This window comes from Sorex fumeus, unplaced genomic scaffold (assembly GCF_029834395.1).
Source record: "Sorex fumeus unplaced genomic scaffold, SorFum_2.1 ptg000033l, whole genome shotgun sequence".
NCBI classification, from domain to species: Eukaryota; Metazoa; Chordata; class Mammalia; order Eulipotyphla; family Soricidae; genus Sorex; species Sorex fumeus.
Window position 1 is genome coordinate 4224375 of NW_026606090.1, and position 18630 is coordinate 4243004.

The following is an 18630-nucleotide window of genomic DNA, read 5'->3' on the forward strand; positions in this document are numbered from 1 at the left end:
TCTTATTACTGACTCTTTGCTCAGGGATCATTCCTGGTGGGGGTTGGGAGACCATCAGGGGTGCTGGGGATTCAACTTGGGTTGACTGCATGCAAGATAAACACTTTTACATTAATAAACAGTACACAAATGAAACAAATATTTTATATAAATTATTGCATTACAAATCTATACTTGGACTCTAGTATTTCGTTAGGGTTTAGAAACAGCTCATTAAATATAAGTCAGAATTGAATATTTTATAAATTTAAGTTTGAATGTATTAATAAAAAATTAGTGTCAAAATTGTTTACTATATTTAGGACAAACTGTTTTCCTCTATTATGGCATAATTTGTACATTTGCGTTTTAAGGGATAGAAAATGTCACTGTCACCGGTGTCTGTATCCATACACTTATGATTATTCGGGGTCAAAGATATCACGCTAAACAAGCAGGGTCGTGGATTCTATAGTGTTTTGTTGCCTACATGATAAAGATAAGGCAACCGCTCAGCTTTTCTGCTACAAGAGAAAGCAAAGCAGTTTGCAACATGGTGGGAATCAAGGAAAGACCACAGAGAACAGGGAGGGAGAAAGCGGAAAGCTTAGTATCAAAGATTAATACCCCGACAACAGTGACAATGTTTACATATTTATGAACACAGTACTGGATGCTTGACTAGACAAATTAGGCAAGAAAAGGAAATGAAACATTTAAGTTGGAAAGGAAGAAATAAGACTGACACTGTTTGCAGATGATATGAAATACATTGGATCAGAAGGAAAAAAATAATTCCATTTATAACATCACCAAGATGGTGAAATACCTGTGAACAAGTTTAACCAAAGGCGTGAAATATATATATATATATATATATATATATATATGGTAAAAAAATATAAAGTATGTTTTATTTGGCGGGGAGAGGAGGTGGTGGTGGTTTGGACCACACCTGGCTATGCTCTGGGATTACTCCTGGCTCTGTGCTCCCAGATCACTCCTAGAAGTGTTTAGGGAATCATACGTGATTCTGGGGGTTGGCTGTATGCATGGCAAGCACCTTAATTACCCAACGTGCTATCTTTCTGGCCTGAAAACTCTTAAGATACTGATAAAAGGAACTGAAGAAGACACAAAGAATGGAAAGGTATTCCATGCTCATGTTGGAAGAATTGCTGAAGTGGCCATACTACCAACAAAATTCTAAAAATCTTAGGAAATAAACATTCTTATGGGTTTTTTCACAGAGGTAATGTAAGCCATCTTAAAATGTGTATGGAATAAAAGGAAAAGCTTTGACTAACCAAAGAAATCTTGACAAGAAACCTGGAGTCATCAAGTCCCCTGATTTCAAATGTACAATAAAGCTATAGTAAGAAAACCAGTGTAAAACAGACATGTAGTAGAGAGAGTTTGTAAATAAATCTATTAATATATAGTGAATTAACATATGAAAAAGAAGTCAAGAGTATATGATGGAGAAGGGAAAGGGCTGGAGTGATAGCACAGCGGGTAGGGCGTTCGCCTTACAAGCGGCCAACATGGCCGACCCGAGTTCGATTCCTCCGCCCCTCTCGGAGAGCCTGGCAAGCTACCGAGAGTATTCGATATGCCAAACACAGTAACAACAAAGTCTCCAATGGAGACGTTACTGGGCCCGCTCGAGCAAATCGACGATCAACGGGAGGGCCTTTACCTTTACCTTAGGGTGGGAAAACTAAAGAATAAAGGAATGAACTGTACACGAAAATGTTCTCAAAATGAATAAAAGACTTGGATATAAGAAGAAAACCATGAAACTCCTAGAAAAAAAAAACATAGAATGCAGGATTCTTGACATTGGTTCAGGTGGTGATTGTTTGGATCTAATATCAGAAGCAAAGGTAACAAATGGGTCTACATGAAACTAAGAAGCTTCTGCATAAGCTTCAGAAGCTGTTCTTCTGAAGAAGCCATAAACAGCATGGAAAGGTAACCTACCAAATGGAAGAAAATATTTGCTAATCATATACCTGATAGCCTGATAGGTGTTAATACCAGATATATACAGAACTCACAACTTAATGAAAAAAAATTCTCAAAAAATAAAAATAAAAATGCAGAGAGGATATAAATAGATTTTTTTTAAGCAGAGGAGATATACAGGTAGTAAAGACTAGAAAAATATACCCAACATCACTAATCACCAGGGAAATGCAGATAGCAACCACAATGAGTTCCATACTTTTTAGAGTGGCAATTACAAAAAGTATAAGAAATAAGCCAGGGACTTGGCTCAAGGAGTACAATATGTGCCAGGCATGCAGAAGTCCTTAGATTTTATTTTCTTTTTGGGTCACACCCGGAGATGCACCGGGGTTACTCCTGGCTCTGCACTCAAGAATTACTCCTGCAAGTGCTCAGGGGACCATAAGGGATGCTGGGAATAGAACCCAGGTCGGTTGCATGCAAGGCAAACACCCTGCCCGCTGTACTATCACTCCAGTCTTCATAATGCCCTAGGTTTGATCTCTGGTATCAGCATGACCCCCTGAAGCACTGCTGAGTTCCTAAGAACTGCCAGAACTTCTTGGCCAGTCATTATTTATCAGGAGGGGTCCTGGGCAATCCATCAGCACTTAGTGTAGCCAATATAAAAAACCTCCAAACCAAAACACAAAAACAAAAACAATACAAATACAAAATACAAAAAAAAATTTACAAAAATAGAAAACAAATGTTGGCAAAGATGTGGAGTAAGGGACACCCTTATGTGCTTTTGGTATGTACATAGTAACTATGGACAAATAGAAAAATATGATACATCTAATTGTTTGCATCATCAGTAAAAAAATCATTAGTGTTCATAAAGTTAAGAGGTGATTTCACAATACTCTTTTTACCTAGGTATGCTTTTGGGTCCGACAATATTTTTTTCTATCAAGTTTTCTAACTCAACTATATAGTTAGAGCCATACATATTCTGATACCATAGATAAGCTTCAGTTTCAACACAGAATTATTTGAATTATTTTGATCTGGCTGGGTCGATATGTATTTGTTAAAAATTATTCAGAAAATATGCTTTTTAAAAAATTAAAAAGTTAAAAGTGAAGCTATTTATTTTTAATCTAACTAGTAGTGTTTTTCCATTTGAAAATCAATTTCAAAATGTCTACTCACAACACAACATGAGTGAGTCTAAAAGGTGTTATTTTAGGTGAGAGAAGTCAGACACAAAAGATGGTATGTTTTATATTTCCATGTATATGTAACTCTAGAAATGGCCAGACGATAGTGACAGAGAGTGTTACCTGTGGCTGAGGTTAAGGAGGGGAAATCAATTGTAAAGGGAGTCACTGATACGTTTCAGGAGACAGCACTGTACTGTATGTTAAACATATGATAAGTGGTTTTCTAAATGCATCTTGACTTAAATAGAAAAGGGCAAGTGAAATAGATCAGGAAAAGTATTTATCATATGGTAGTGAAACAAATGTGTACAATTTCCAAAATTCATCAAACTCAAAATGGGCAAGTTTTATCATGTAAAATATGCCTCCTTGAAAACATTCAGTTACTATAAAAAGGAAATAAAAATTTCTCGTCCAAAGGCAAATGTCATATATACAGTGTTACATAAACATTTGGAAACCCAGTTGAGTTTAAGATGACAAGTAATAATTCTGCCATCTAACCATGATATTAAATTGTCTGCATATCTAGCACAGCACAGCATTTCCTGCAGGGTTTTCTGAAGCAAACTTAATATGCCAACTTTTGAGAGATGTGATCTGTAATGACAAAGTGGGAGACAACGGTGGGGATCCATGGAAGGGACTTCAGTTTAAGTGGTTTTCTAAATGCATCTTGACTTAAATAGAAAAGGGCAAGTGAAATAGATCAGGAAAAGTATTTATCATTGATTACTGATTTCAAGTTGATATTTGCATATAGAACTAGGAAAATTGAGGCCAGAGTCTCTTTGCTTTATGTATAATTCACTCTGATTACTAGAAAAATGAAGAGATGGAATATAGTCCCTTAGGAAGGACTATGGTTGAAATGGGAGCCAGAATCCAAAGGCCCAAAATAACTTACTAAGAATGATGCAGCATTTTAATGTATGGCATATGAAGCCTCCCACTGGGCTTTATTTTAATACTGATTCATATGGAAATAATGTAGTTATGGAAAAATATACACAGATTTAAGAAAAGGTACAAATATTTTTCTGGTTATGAATAAATACCCAATTTACACAATGTTTTGTTTCTGTTTAGGAATTGCATTTGTGAAATTTATTTAGATTTTAGAAATTACTCATCTGTAGAAATTTAGAAAAAAAATAACATCAGGAAGATGGCATGGAGGGCTATTTTCCCTGAAAGGTGTTTATTGTAAAGATTTTTAGGTACTTAAATGTGTCATTCTCAACTTGTTACAAAATTCTGTTTGTCACTATAAATATACGATTAGTTTTGAATTTAGAAATGTTAACACTCCAGTTAAGATCTTGATCAGTAAATACAGTTAAGATCTGGGGAAAAAATTTGCCACCATATTTAATGCTTAGTATTAAATATTTAATATTCAAACCATATTCCGTCTATTTTATCCTTTTAATTTTGTTAAACAAATATTTATGTACAATATCAAGTTAATCAGAGGCTGTGAGGAATAAGATGCCTTCTTCAGATTATCATTAAGAAGAGAAGAGACAGCAGTATAGGATGTGCTTAAAAGGAGCTGTCACAAATTTGGTGGGAAGGTACATTTGTTCAGCCACTACAGAAATCAACCTGGTGGTTCCTATGATTCCTCACAAATTAAAATAGGAATACTATCTGATCCAGAAGCTACCCTACTGTTTACACGCCCATAGGAAATTAAAGATATATTTCAAAGAGATATATAGTTACTTCCATGTTTATTGCAGCCATTTAAACTGCTCTAGACATAAACTAAGTGCTCGTTACTGCAGGAATGGGTTAAAAATTGATAGGAAAAAAAATTGATAGGGAGTAACACATGGGATATTATTCACCCATGAGATGGCAAGATATCCTGCCACTTGCAGAAACATAGATGGATCTGAAGTATGTTATGCTAAGTGGGAAAATTCAGAGGAAGAAAAGACTATATATTGCTGATATATGGATTTTTTTTTAAATTCATACTCATAAAAAAAAGGTAAAATGATGATTGCCAGGGAAGGGAAGATCGGGAGATTGAATTGTTTAAGAGCACAGACTTACAAGAAGTAAATAAGCTACAGGAATAATTTCTTACAGTATTATGAATATTGATAATATTATGTAATTCCATAACTATAGTAATAAAGAAACTTATAAGATCTCAAAGCAAAACATTGTACATGTTAAATTTACATGCTGTTTTATGTTATATATTCCATTGCAATGTGTTATTTGTTCATTGGCAGTTATAGAGATAGAGAACTTATTGTGACAGGAACTCAATATTTAGTTACCAGAAGGCTTGCACAGTTTTATTAATTACAACACCAAAAGTTCTCACCAGTTTTCTGGGGTCCTATTACCAAGAATTTTGGTAAGCGATCACAGGTTTTTTCTTTAGACCAAATGTCTCTGTGGCGTTTGTCATCACAAGGATTCTAAAGGAGAGATTAATAGAGAGGTTTCGTTTTGTTGGCATATGGATTCTATGTCTTTTTTTTTTTTCCTTTTTGGGTCACACCTGGCAATGCACAGTGTTATTCCTGGCTCTGCACTCAGGAATTACTCCTGGCGGTGCTCAGAGGACCATATGGGATGCTGGGAATCAAACCCGGGCCGGCTGTGTGCAAGGCAAACACCCTACTGTCATTCCAGTCCCTGGATTCTATGTCTTAATGATTACACACGTGTCCTAAAAGATAATACTATTACGAAGGCTGGAGTGATAGTACAATAGGTAAGGTGTTTGTCTAGCGTGCAGCTGACCTGGATTTGACCCCAGCATCCCATAACTCCTGAGCAATGGCAGGAGTAATTCCTGAGTGCAGAGCCAGGAATAACCCCTGAGCATTGCCGAATATGACCCCAAAAGTGAAAAAAGAAAAAAAAAAGATAATAATACTATGTGGTTTCTCCTTTTAAATTAAATCTTTAAAGAGTCCTCATAGGAGCTCTATAACAGTTCCTTTTTTGCCTTGAAGTTGCCTACCTCCAGAGGAGTTAGCAGGCATGCTTTCTTCTTCTTGCTACGGATAAGCAGTAAGATAAGCACTGATGGTTAAAAAGTGTTTCCATGGTTGGCAGTTTTAAGTCTTTTTTTTTTTTTTTTGCTTTTTGGGTCACACCTGGTGATGCACAGGGGTCTCTCCTGGCTCTACACTCAGGAATTACCACTGGTGGTGCTCAGGGGACCATATGGGATGCTGGGAATCGAGCCTGGGTTGGTTTCGTGCAAGGCAAATGCCTTACCTGCTGTGCTATTGCTCCAACCCTGACAGTTCTAAACAGTTCTAGCTGTAGGGTGCAGATTTTTTAATTTTTATGTTATTTTATTTTAAAATCAAGACTATGATTTATAATACAGTTGCTTTTGGTTTCTCATGCACATGATTCCAACACCATACCCATATCAAAGTACAGATTTTTTAATCAAAGTATCTGAACTTTGCTGCTGTACTTCAGAAGATTGTAGATATAGCTTTACTAATACTATATAAAGAGATTTCAATTTACCTTTAGCTGTCTTTAAATGCCAGCAAATATATAGGTAAAAAATAACTTGGAGACTATGAGGCTAAAAAATATTAAATTTCAGCAAATAAATGAAATGATATAATAACTAAATTGCTACCTTTGGACTATTTTCTCCGTCTGTGGTACTGAAACCAATATGGCTATATAAGATGAATATACACTTTCTACTGCAAAGTTCATGTTATGTAAAGACTTAGCAGTATCATTTAATACTTTTTCAGAAATAGACAAAGTGGACAGCTTTCTGTTTCTGTCCAATTAGTAGATTCATGCAGTTAAATAAGTTGTTTGCATATTTTCAACAAGAAACAGATGTTAACACAAAAGGGGGCACTTTTTTTTTAAATTTTATTGACTCACCGTGAGATAGTTACAAATTTTCATGTTTGGATTACAATCACACAATGATTAAACACCCATCCCTTCACCAGTACACATTCCCCACCACCTATATCCCAGGTATACCCCTCCTTTTCCATCCTCCCCCTGCCTCTATGGCAGACATTGTTCCCCATAATCTCTCTCTACTTTTGGGCATTATGGTTTGCAATACAGACACCGAGAGGTCATCATGTTTTGTCCTTTATCTACTTTCTGCACACATCTCGACATCCTGACCAATTCCTTCAGCCATCATTTTCTTAGTGATCCCTTCTTTATTCCATCTGCCTTTTCCCCTACCTGTCCCGTGTATCTACTATCCTTAGGTGTCAGCCTCATGTTATGTTGTTTTACACATATAAGTGCAGTCCTTCTATGTCAGTCCCTCTTTCTGACTCAAGGGGGCACTTTTTTTTGGCTGTTGTTCTGGAAGAAATTTCATTTCAACTTGTCACCTGAAGCAAAATTGATTTTAGATTTATGATAATAAATTAGCAGGAAAATCATGTCTTTTCAGAGGCTAATATTTGGCGATGTTTTGTTGTCGTAAATATAAAAATTGTGTCTGTTCCAAGTGAAAAATAATAAGTATCCATAGTTCCTAAACTGCTGTTGCCTACAAAACATGTTGTTAGGTCTCACCTTAGGGCTATCTTGCTTGTGTTCAGGAGATAATTAGCTCAGGTTCAAAGCGGATTGAGTCGACCATAGAGGCCAGAGCTTCCTGCAAGTTCAGCCTGCGATGTGAACTGAATTGTTCCAAAATTGTCATGGTCATATCTCTGCTCTGTCAGTCATTCTTGAGCATCACTTAGAACTGTGATTAAGAACGTTGTTTCTAGACCCAGACGTTCTGGGACTGATGTCCACTGTGCCCCACGCTAGCTGTGTGATGAACTGGCATGTCTCAACCTGTCTGTGCTTCTGTTCTTCACTTGAAACATGGACATAATGGTGCCCTGTTACATAGGGCAGTTACCAGATTAAATGTGCCAATATAGAGAAGGAGCCCAGTCTGACACAAGGGCAGCACCATGGATTTTCTAAGATTGATGACTTCCCTGGCTCATGTAATAATTAATTTAGTTTGAGTTCCATCTCTACAATTCCAGGATGTACAAGAGTCTAAGCTTTGAAATCTGGGATATGCAGAGAACAACATAAGCATGTTATATTTATGTGACATTTTCTCTTTAAATCAATGATTTTTCCATGACACAATTTATCCATGTCTGAAATTATACTAACACTAATACTTTTGAAGGCCTCCAATATTTTGTGACCACTAATGTACTCAGCGGTTCAGAGGCAGCTGTCAGTTCTGAATTTTTGGGCTGTTGTTCTGGAAGAACTCTTGTTATTCAGACCTTTACTGTCATCTCATTAATAGAGAGAAGGGGATGTGCTCTTGGTCAATCAGCTGACTATCTGCCTAACACACTGTTTTTTGCTGTCTTTTGTGCTTTTAATCTGTTGCAGTTTGAAAATGGATCTCTTATGTAACTTGTAAGAAATCTGCATCTACTTAACCCTTCACTGAGTTTCATAATTCCAGATATTCATTTTTATTTTAATTTTACTAGTAGGCATCGTAGTTTACAGTTGTTTGAGTTAGAATTTCAGGCATATAATATTCCAATACTAATCCTACCACCAGTGTTAACTTCCTCCCACCGACCCTGTCTTCTGTTTTTTCTGGTTTTCTTTTTTTTGGGAGGGGGGCATACCTGGCAATGCTCAGTGGTTACTTCTGGCTATACACTCAGAAATCACTCCTGGCAGTGCTCAGGGGACCATATGGGATGCCAGGGATCGAACCTGGGTCAACTGTATGTAAGCCATGTGCCTTACCTACTGTACTGTCTCTCCGCCCGCAAACATTTTTTTTGTTTTCTTTTTGGGTCACACCTGGTGATGCACAGGGGTTACTCCAGGCTCTGCACTCAGGAACCACTCCTAGTGGGGCTACATCCCCATGTAGGATGTTGGGGATCGAAACTGGGTGATCAATGTGCACAGCAAGTGACTTTCACTACTGTACCATTGCCTTGGTACTGTCTCTTTAACAGGCACATTTCCAAGTTTGGTTATTATTGTCCTTGTGTTACCTTCCGAGACGTATATACAATCTCTACCTCACCCATGCACCCAGGCCCCTTATTAATACTAATGTGCACAGGAATGGAGAATTTTGCCCAATCTGCATCAGTAAAACTACATTCAGGAAGAAATTGATTCTTAAATCTAAAAAGAGTTGCAAAGTGTATACTTCCATCACAATATACTTGTCCTTTCCAGATTTAGATGATCTCACAAAGCTCTTAAGTATGTTTGTGGGAATATTTAATTATCAAATCAGTCTTACCTGCCAGAGAGGGTCTTTTTGATCAGGAAAGAGCTCAAAATACTTGTGAGCCAGCTGTAAAGGAGGCAGCGTCTGAAGTCGCAAGTTGGTCCAGCTCTGCACGAAGTTGGCCAGGTTTACAAACGTATACAGTCCCAGTCGGTCATTTCCGTAGTTGGACAGGTGGGTCATGAATATGCTGATCTGAAGGAGATGAATGCACTTCAGTGTAAACAAGCTCTCGAACGCTAGGTGGCAGGGCAATCTTAACAATGCGAGGTTCTCTCAATTCCGTGCTGGGTTATTTATTCATTTATTTATTATTTTTTAATTAAAAAATTTTATTAGTGAAACATCATGAGGTACAGTTGTAGACTTACAAATTTTTGTGTTTGGGTTTCAGTTATACAATGATCGAGTACCCATCCCTCCACCAGTGCCCATTCTCCACCACCACTGATCCCAGTATCCCTCCCACCTCCCATCCCCCCATCCAACCCTGCCTCTGTGGCAGGGCATTCCCTTTTCTTCTCTTTCTCCTTTTGGGTGCTGTGGTTTGCAAAAGAGGAATTTAGTGGCAATCATCGGGGTTTTAATTCATGACATGTTGAGTTTTGGACTTATCCCCAGTATCTATTTGCAAGAGATGATGAGTATTCTTACTTGTGTTTCATTGTTTCATAATAAAAAGTAAGTCCAACTGCCTAATATTCATGTTGGCAGAACGAGATTGATGCTGAATATTCTCACCTGAAATGGCCTCATGTTATGTGTGTACTAGTCATGGTTGGAGGAAACAAGATCCCGGAAGGTTAGAATTTTAGAATTTGAATATATTCAATTTGGCTTACAAGGCAGATTTATAAGAGCAATGATATAATCAGTTATCATTATTAGCATTAACTATTTCTGATTTGCATTTATTAGACAATTTATTAGACAATGACAAGACTGTGTCTGTTTTTACTAAAATATCAAATATTTGTCATACTCGCAAAGGGATTTTCATATTCATTTAGTGTACCATTTCCAAAATCAGGGGCTGGAGAGCTAATACAGGGAGTAAAGCTTACTTTACATAGTTGACCTGGGTTTGATCCCTGGAACCCCATATAGTCCCTCGAGCCCCCAGGAGTAGTAAGTCCTGAGCACATCCAGGTGTAGTCCAGAAACAAACAAAATCAAATATACCTCCTTCAATAAAACTCTTTAATGCTTGCTATATATTACCTGGGCTGGAGCGATAGCACAGTGGCAGGGCATTTGCCTTGCATGCCGCTGACCTGGTAGAACCGAGTTTGATTCCTCTGCCCCTCTTGGAGAGCCAGGCAAGCTACTGAGAGTATCTCGCCCACACAGCAAAGCCTGGCAAGCTCCCCATGATGTATTTGATTTGCCAAACACAGCAACAAGTCTCACAATGGAGACGTTACTGGGCTTGCTTGAGCAAATCGAAGAACAACAGGAGGACAGTGCTACAGTGCTACATATTACCAACTCTTTATATGGAAGCTGCTCATCTAGATTGAATTAATGCATGAAAAAAACACCAGAGCAATCATGAGAGGTTTTAATGAGATACATTTGAGTTCTGTAGATTTGATTAACACATTGATGCCAGCATAGCTCACTCTTGACTGTGGCCTAATTATCACAAATTGCAGTGCCGCCATCAATGTGTTGAGTTGATCTGGGGTATATATAGGCATTTGATTTTTTAAAATTGAAATGGCTTTGGTTATGGCATTATATAGGCTTCAGGAATATATCATTAGAATTCAACATCTATGGTATATTAAGTTTAGCACAATTCTTGATCATGTGACTGACATCTGACCCCTTTATCTGATTTATCAGTCCTTTTCTTTTCTGATGATTACATTTGATTATACAGCCTAAAATCTTCCTTTCTTCCTTCCTTCCTTCCTTCCTTCCTTCCTTCCTTCCTTCCTCCTCCCCCTCTCTCCCTCCCTCCCTCCTTCCCTTTCTATCTCTCTTTTCTTTTTTAAAAAAATAGTTCATTCAGGTACTACGTGAGTGAAATCATACCATGGTTTCCTTTTTCTTTCCATTTGCAATGAATAGGAGGATTCTATTTCTTGTCTAAATAGATTAGTAATGTTCCTCTGTGTAACTACAGCACACCTTCTTTATCCAATTATCTATCAATAGACCTTTAAGATGTTTCAAACTCTTGGCTATTCTGTTTTGTTTTGATGAACATTATGGTGCGTATATATATATTCTGATTAGTATTTTATGGTCTTTGGGTAAGTAACCAGAAGTAGAATAACTGGATCATATGAAATTTAAATAATAATATATTTTTTAGTTAGCAGTCATATCTTTTAAATAGTCATTCTTACTGATGAAATATTTTGTTATTTTTTCATTTAATTAGTAATTATAAATGATGAACATTTTTTGTGTACCTGTTGCTTCTTTGTATGTCATTGTTACAGGATGTTTCTATTCAGTTAATTTTAAAACCAGATTTTTTGGACTAGAGATGTAGTACAGTGGAAAAGGTGCTTGTGTTGCATGCACCTGACCTGGGTTCAGTCCTTGGCATCCCATATGGTCCCCTGAGCACCACCAGGAGTGATCCCTGAGTGCAGAACTAGGAGTAAATCCTGAGCACTGCCAGATGTGCCTCCCCCCCAAAAAAAATAGAAAAAATAAAATTTTGTTACTTGTTGTCAACTGTACTTATAATCTAGTGTATGATGTGCAAGTATCTTCTCCCATTTAGTAGAATGCACTTATCTTTGATTATAGTTTCTCTCTATAGGTTTTTTATTTGGATAGTCCCATTTGTTTATATTTGTTTTTGTTTCCCTTGCCAGTATAGTTGAACCTATAAATACGTCTCCAAGTCTGATGGATGTCATAGAGCATATTTCCTGTATTTTATTCTATGTGTTTTATTACTTTGAGTATTAGATTTGTTTTTCATCCATTTAGAATTAATTTTGGTGCATGGTGTTTGTAATGGGCTGGAGCGATAGCACAGCAGTAGGGCATTTGCCTTGCACGCAGCCAGCCTGGCTGAGCCGGGTTTGATTCCTTCGTCCCTTTTGGAGAGCCCGGCAAGCTACCGAGAGTATATACGCAGCAAAGCCTTGCAAGCTACCCGTGAAGTATTCAATATGCCAAACACAGTAACAACATCAAAATGGAAATGTTACTGAGCCCGCTCCAGCAAATCGATGAACAACGGGAGGACAGTGGTGTTAGTAATCTAGTTTCATTCTTATGTATGTGTCTGTTCAGTTTTCCACACCTTTTATTAAAGTAATTTCTCCATTGTCTACGTGATTCCACTGTTGTAAATTATTTGTCTATATGTTTAGGTTCATTTCTGCCCTCTGAGGTCTTTTTTTTTATTATCCAGTAGCATACTGTTCTGGTTACTATTGTTTTGGTTACCTAGGTCTTTTTTTGTACAAAATTTTGCTTCTATTTCTTAAAAGAATGCAGTTGGAATTTTGAGAGAAATCGCATGAGTCTTCATGTTGCTTATATGACATGGTCTGTTTAACAATGTTGTTTTTTTCCAGCCCATAATCACTGATTATCTATTTTTTTCTATTTACTAAACAATGTCCTACATTTTCAATGTACAGATATTTCAATTTATTCCAAGGTATTTAATTATTTTGATGTAATTGCAATTATGATGTTTTCCTTATTTTTATTTTCACTGATTCATTATTTGTACTCAGAAACATAAGTTTTTTGCATTAGTTATGTATCACTATACTTTATTTTATGTTTATCTATTTTCTAAGTTTTTCATTAGAATATTCGGATTTTCAGTGTTACTTTGACTCTCTCCTTTCCAGTTTGGATATATTTTATTTCATTTTTTTTTATCTTATTGCTAGGAATCTCAATTATATATTGAATAACAGTGATAAATGTGGACATGTTTTCTTATTCCTACTGTTAGATGTTATTCTTTACATATCTCAGATCCCATCTTTGAGTTTATTTTTGGGTTGTTAAATCTTTCCTTTTTTTACTCTCAAGAGCGATAGCACAGTGGTAGGGCATTTGCCTTGCACGCAGCCTGCCCTGCCGAGCCGGGTTCAATTCCTCCGCCCCTCTTGGAGAGCCTGGCAAGCTACTGAGAGTATCTCGCCCGCAGGGTAAAGCCTGGCAAGCTACCTGTGACGTATTCAATATGCCAAACACAGTAACAGTTGTCACAATGGAGATGTTACTGGGCCTGCTTGAGCAAATCGATGAACAATGGGAGGACAGTTGACAGTGACAGTGACTCTCAAGAAATTATAGGTATTGGAGGTGAGGCTGGAGTGATAGCACAAGTGGGTAGGGTGTTTTCCTTGCACGTGGCCAACCTGTGTTCATTCCCCGGCATCCCATATGGTCCCCCAAGCACCACCAGGAATAATTCCTGATGGCAGACTCAGGAGTGACCCCTGAGCATTGCTAGGTGTAACCCAAAAAGCAAAAAATAAAAGGGGGGGTGGCTGGAGCGATAGCACAGCGGATAGGGCATTTGCCTTGCACGCATCCGACCCTGGTTCAATTCCCAGCATCCCATATGGTCCCCCGAGCACCACCAGGAGTGATTTCTGAGCGCATGAGCCAGGAGTAACCCCTGTGCATCGCTGGGTGTGACCAAAAAAGCAAAAAAAAAAAAGCAAAAAACAACAAAAAAAAGAAATTATAGGTATTGGAGAGATAGTGCAGTGGGTAAGACTCTTGCTTTTTGGTCAGCCAATCCAGGTTTGTTCCTTGGCATTGTGCATGGTTCCTGAGTCCCACCAAATGTGGTACCTGAGTACAGAGCCAGGAGTAAGCCCCGAACACCTCTGAGTGTGGCCTCCAAACCAAAACAAAAAACATGAAACCTAACAAAAACAAACAACAAAAAGAAATTAATTGTAAACATTCATTTTTCCTGTATTCCTTATAGTTTGATATTCTAAAATAACTTTTAAGTATCTAATATCTGAGGCATTTCAGTTTTCAAATAATCCTATCTCTCATTCTCCTACTTTGTTTTTGTTGTTCTCTCTTAGCTTTTAACATGCTGTTGTTCTATTTTAGCTCTTTGCTTTTGGGCCACATCCATCTGTGCTCAGGGTTTACTCTTCGCTCCGTGCTCAGGGGTCACTTCTGGCATGGGTCTAATGTATTTGGTGCTGGGGATTGAATCCAGGTTGGTCATGTGCAGGGCAAACTCCCCATCCTCTGGACTATCTCTGACCACTATTTTAAATATTTTTAAGTAGTTTATAGTTTAAATTCCACGTTTGAACATGCATTTCTAATGTATTTTGTCTGTAATAATTATATTATGTTCCTTATTATGTATTTTTTTCCTCTTTTGGGGTCACACCCAGTGATGCTCGGGGGTTATTTCTGGCTCTGTACTCAGGAATCACTCCTGGTGGTGCTTGGGGGACCATATAGGATTCTGGGGATCGAACCCAGGTCAGCTGCATGCAAGGCAAACCCCCTACCCGCTGTGCTTTCGCTCCAGCCCCCTTATTATGTCTTTTATAAATATCTGTGTGGATCCTGACTATATTCTTTTCCTTTTCCACACCCAGCAGTTGCATACTTGAATAAAATAAGTTTTACCTTTGCAAAGGATATATAGCATGTAATACTATTTTGATAGTTTATATCTCTAGAGATCCATTTTGTGTTGTTTTATGATAAGAAATGTGCATTAGGAAAAACTTCTGCTTTAAATGACTGTACCGGTATTTGTTGGCTAAGGTTGAAAAACGGAAATATTTTACTTGGAATTTTCAACTGTAAGAAAACCACTGTGTCAAGTTATACTGCTATAAAAAGATCATAAAATAATTCATGTAATAATACTTCCCAAAAATATATGTCATGTGAATGGACAGAAATAATAGCTGTTATAGTCTTCATCATAATGACTATAATAGTTCCATTCATTAGGAGACTAAAGGAAATATGCAAGGAAATCTATTGAGGTAAAGTGGCAATGATGAAAGGGTGTATTAAGATTTGGTATAGTAAATTAGGAAAAGTACAATCACTTAAAACATGAATAAGAGAAAACCACACTATTCTATATTCTACATACAGAACAAATCCTGCAGACTTTCCACTGTGATTAATAATATGTTGTGTTTATTTTCATTCTTTCTGAGTGTATATTAAAACTTAGAACCTCCATCAACAAAATACTTTAAGGATGACTTTTAAATTGATTCATGCAGTCATGAAATTGATTAGATGTATATTATGTTGAGCATTTATGGAAAATGAGATTTAAAATGGAACCTTCTCAGTATTTCCAAGAGTAGTTTCAATTCTGTGACTTTAAAATCTTCCATTCATTTCTTCTATAAAAATTTTCAGTATATATAAGAAAGTTCTTTAGAACCTCAAGAAAACCCTACTGAATGGGCCCTGTGGGAATCAGAGCAGTGAACAGTGGAGGCCGTGCCAGCCCCCCAGCAAAGAGTGGGTGCAAGTCCTTGTGGGCTTGGCTGCACCAATGCCCCCCTTTACCCATCTCACCGCACACCGTGCCCAGGTGCCCCAGGCCCCTGCACCCCACTTTCGGAAGTGGGAGGCTCTGTCTTGATTCTGATTCTGTCAGTGCCGCGTTTCCCGAACCGGCGAGGATGTGCTTGAGAATCGAGCTCCACTGCGGGGTGATCCCTGGGCACAGGGCCACGAGTCAGCCCCGAGCACCGCTGGGTGTGGCTCTCCAAAACACAAAGCAAAGAAAAGAAAGCACTTTGAGAACCAAGCCAGAGCCCGAGAGGACCCTCACCCGGAAGGCGTGAAGGAATCATGCCAAGCGCTCAGACACTTGACGGCTGCAGGCAGGACTCCCGTGGTCCATCTGTGCCCACGCCGGGCACAAGCGGGTCCCACGTCCTGGTCTCGCGCGGGTGGCCAGACGGGGCCGCAAAGCATGAGCATCAGCCCGTTTCTACCCACCACGGAGCCCCAGGCACCACGTGGGCACCACGCCCACCAGTCCGGATGGGCGTTGCCTGGGCGACAGTGGTCAACACCGGGGGCGACGGACACTGGGGGTCCAGAAGCCTCCGTCTCTGCTCCCTGGGGCCCCCAACATGAGTGTGGTCAAAAGGGTGAGGTTTGCCGATCCCTTGGAGGTGCACGAGAGCGACTCGCTGGAGACCAGGAGAAAGGAAACAGAAGAAGATGAAGGCGTGAATTATCTGGCCCAGAAGTACGTCTCGAGGGTCCTCAACTCGGTGGTGTCCACTTTCCGAGCCAAGAGGAGGCCCCGCAGGAGACCCCCGGGGCTCACCCATGGGGACTTCTCAGAGGAAGCGGGCCTGCGGCACATCGACGAGCTGGTGAAGGTGTGGGAGCACGAGTCCCGCTGGGTGCATCACACCGAGTTCCAGGGCCGCGAAGACCTGGAGCACAGCTTCCTCTACCACTACTGTGTCTACTGGAGTGTCCCCACCGCCCAGGTGCCCCTCCCCAAAGTGCAGACCACCACGGACTTCACCATCAAGTTCAACAAAAACAAGCCTCCCGACGCGCCCGTGGACATCTCTTACACCATGGACCACCAGACCCTGGTTCAGAAACCAGGGGACGGGCCCTTTCGGGAAAAGTGGCTGAGAGACTTCCTGCTTGCAAAATATATTCTGCTGGAGTCCGTTCCCGTGACGAGACACGCGTATGACCTTGAGAAAATCAAGTTATAGGACTGGATTTCTGATCAATGTGTTAAGATGAAGATAACTGCCTGTCGGACCACTGGAAGTTTATTATTAACTTGTGGTGCACACACAAAATATCAGACTTCAATCTGAGCGTTCTTTTCTCAAGTCTGTTAGAAGCAGTTTTTCATCATTTTCATCTTATATACCACATTTTTCAGTGTATAGCAAATGATATTTCAGATTACCTATCTAGTAAAATTTAAAAAATAACACAATTAAAAATAGCCATTTAATGATTGTTTTCTTGTTCAAATTTCTTGCCTTAGTTTTATGAAACGTTTTAAAATCTATTTGTATTTCACTGCATTAGACAAAAAAAAAATGTTGGGACCTTGGAGTTATTCTGTGTGACTCTGATACTAACATAATTGACTCCCATTGAAATTTTCTTCCAACCCTGAAAAACATTTTATACTGTGATATTTAAAGCAGAGTTTCATTAAAAAAATATTCCATGACTTATAGAAGGTAAGTCGTTGGGTAAAGACAGATCCAACTCAGAGTTATGAGATAATTGATGACATTGTTTTTGCTGAAATGTAGCTGTTTTGGTAAGAATTAAGGCAATATAAGGTACTGAACTTAATCATGTAATAAAATTTAGTCTTCGATCATAGAAACTTTCTCTAGGTTTTCAATTTTATTCTGAATTAAATGTTTAATTCTATACCTATTTTATAATGATATGAAGTACATCAGAAGCAAAAGAATTATTTCAGAATTATTGTTTTATAACATGCCAACTCATGATACTTAGACATTAACCTTAAATCTGGGATTAGTTTTTATTCTAGAGAACTAGAACAACATGAAGGACTATAATTTGCTTGGACTTAAAACGCTTTCAATTTCTATTTAAGTTATCATTGATAAATCACAATATTTCTCTAAATATTGAAGATATTTCTTTCACTGAACTAGTTCAGGATAGCCCCCTCAAGACCTCCTCAAGATGTATCACTGTGGTTTGTGGATTATTTCAAGCTAAAGTCCATCAAGGCTGTGCAGTCTCATGACAAACATTTACAGCCATCTTAGCTACTTGGATAAATGAAAATTGGAGATATTACCTAGAATTGGAGCTTTTAGCAGAACCAAGTGTTCTATTATAGAAATTAGTCAAACAGCAGGACAAATTCAGAGCTGCAGATCATATGAGTCACATTACCATTCTCTGAGTCACATCACCTCTTCCTGAAGCCTCTTTTCCTTTCCTCAGGACATACAGCTTACATTGTGTTTCATAGTCTTTGGACTCACAACTGATTTTCTTCCTCCTATTCATCCACCTGGCATTAATCTGATTGAGAAGCCAGAGAAGTGTCTAGAAAGGAAGGACGGAATTTCTTTCTGCCCAGGACACATGCAACCTCCCTGAGTTTTATTTGCAACCTTCCTGAGTTTTATTTGCTATTTTTCAGGAAGGTCACAATATGCAAAAGCTCGTTTTCTAAACAATACTTATTGGTTACCCTGTTTTGAT

At 38.5% G+C, this 18630-nt stretch overlaps 1 protein-coding gene across 1 annotated transcript in view; it reads right to left on the bottom strand.

The window, feature by feature from the left end:
• The window catches only part of LOC130026079 (bifunctional heparan sulfate N-deacetylase/N-sulfotransferase 3), a 158456-nt gene that overhangs the window by 26987 nt on the left and 112839 nt on the right, over window positions 1–18630 (bottom strand). The window contains exons 7-8 of the mRNA XM_056116770.1: window positions 9439–9621; window positions 5500–5596 (exon numbers count right to left, since the gene is read on the bottom strand). Of these exons, the coding sequence (XP_055972745.1) occupies window positions 5500–5596; window positions 9439–9621 (280 nt within the window). The remainder of the gene's footprint in view (window positions 1–5499; window positions 5597–9438; window positions 9622–18630) is intronic.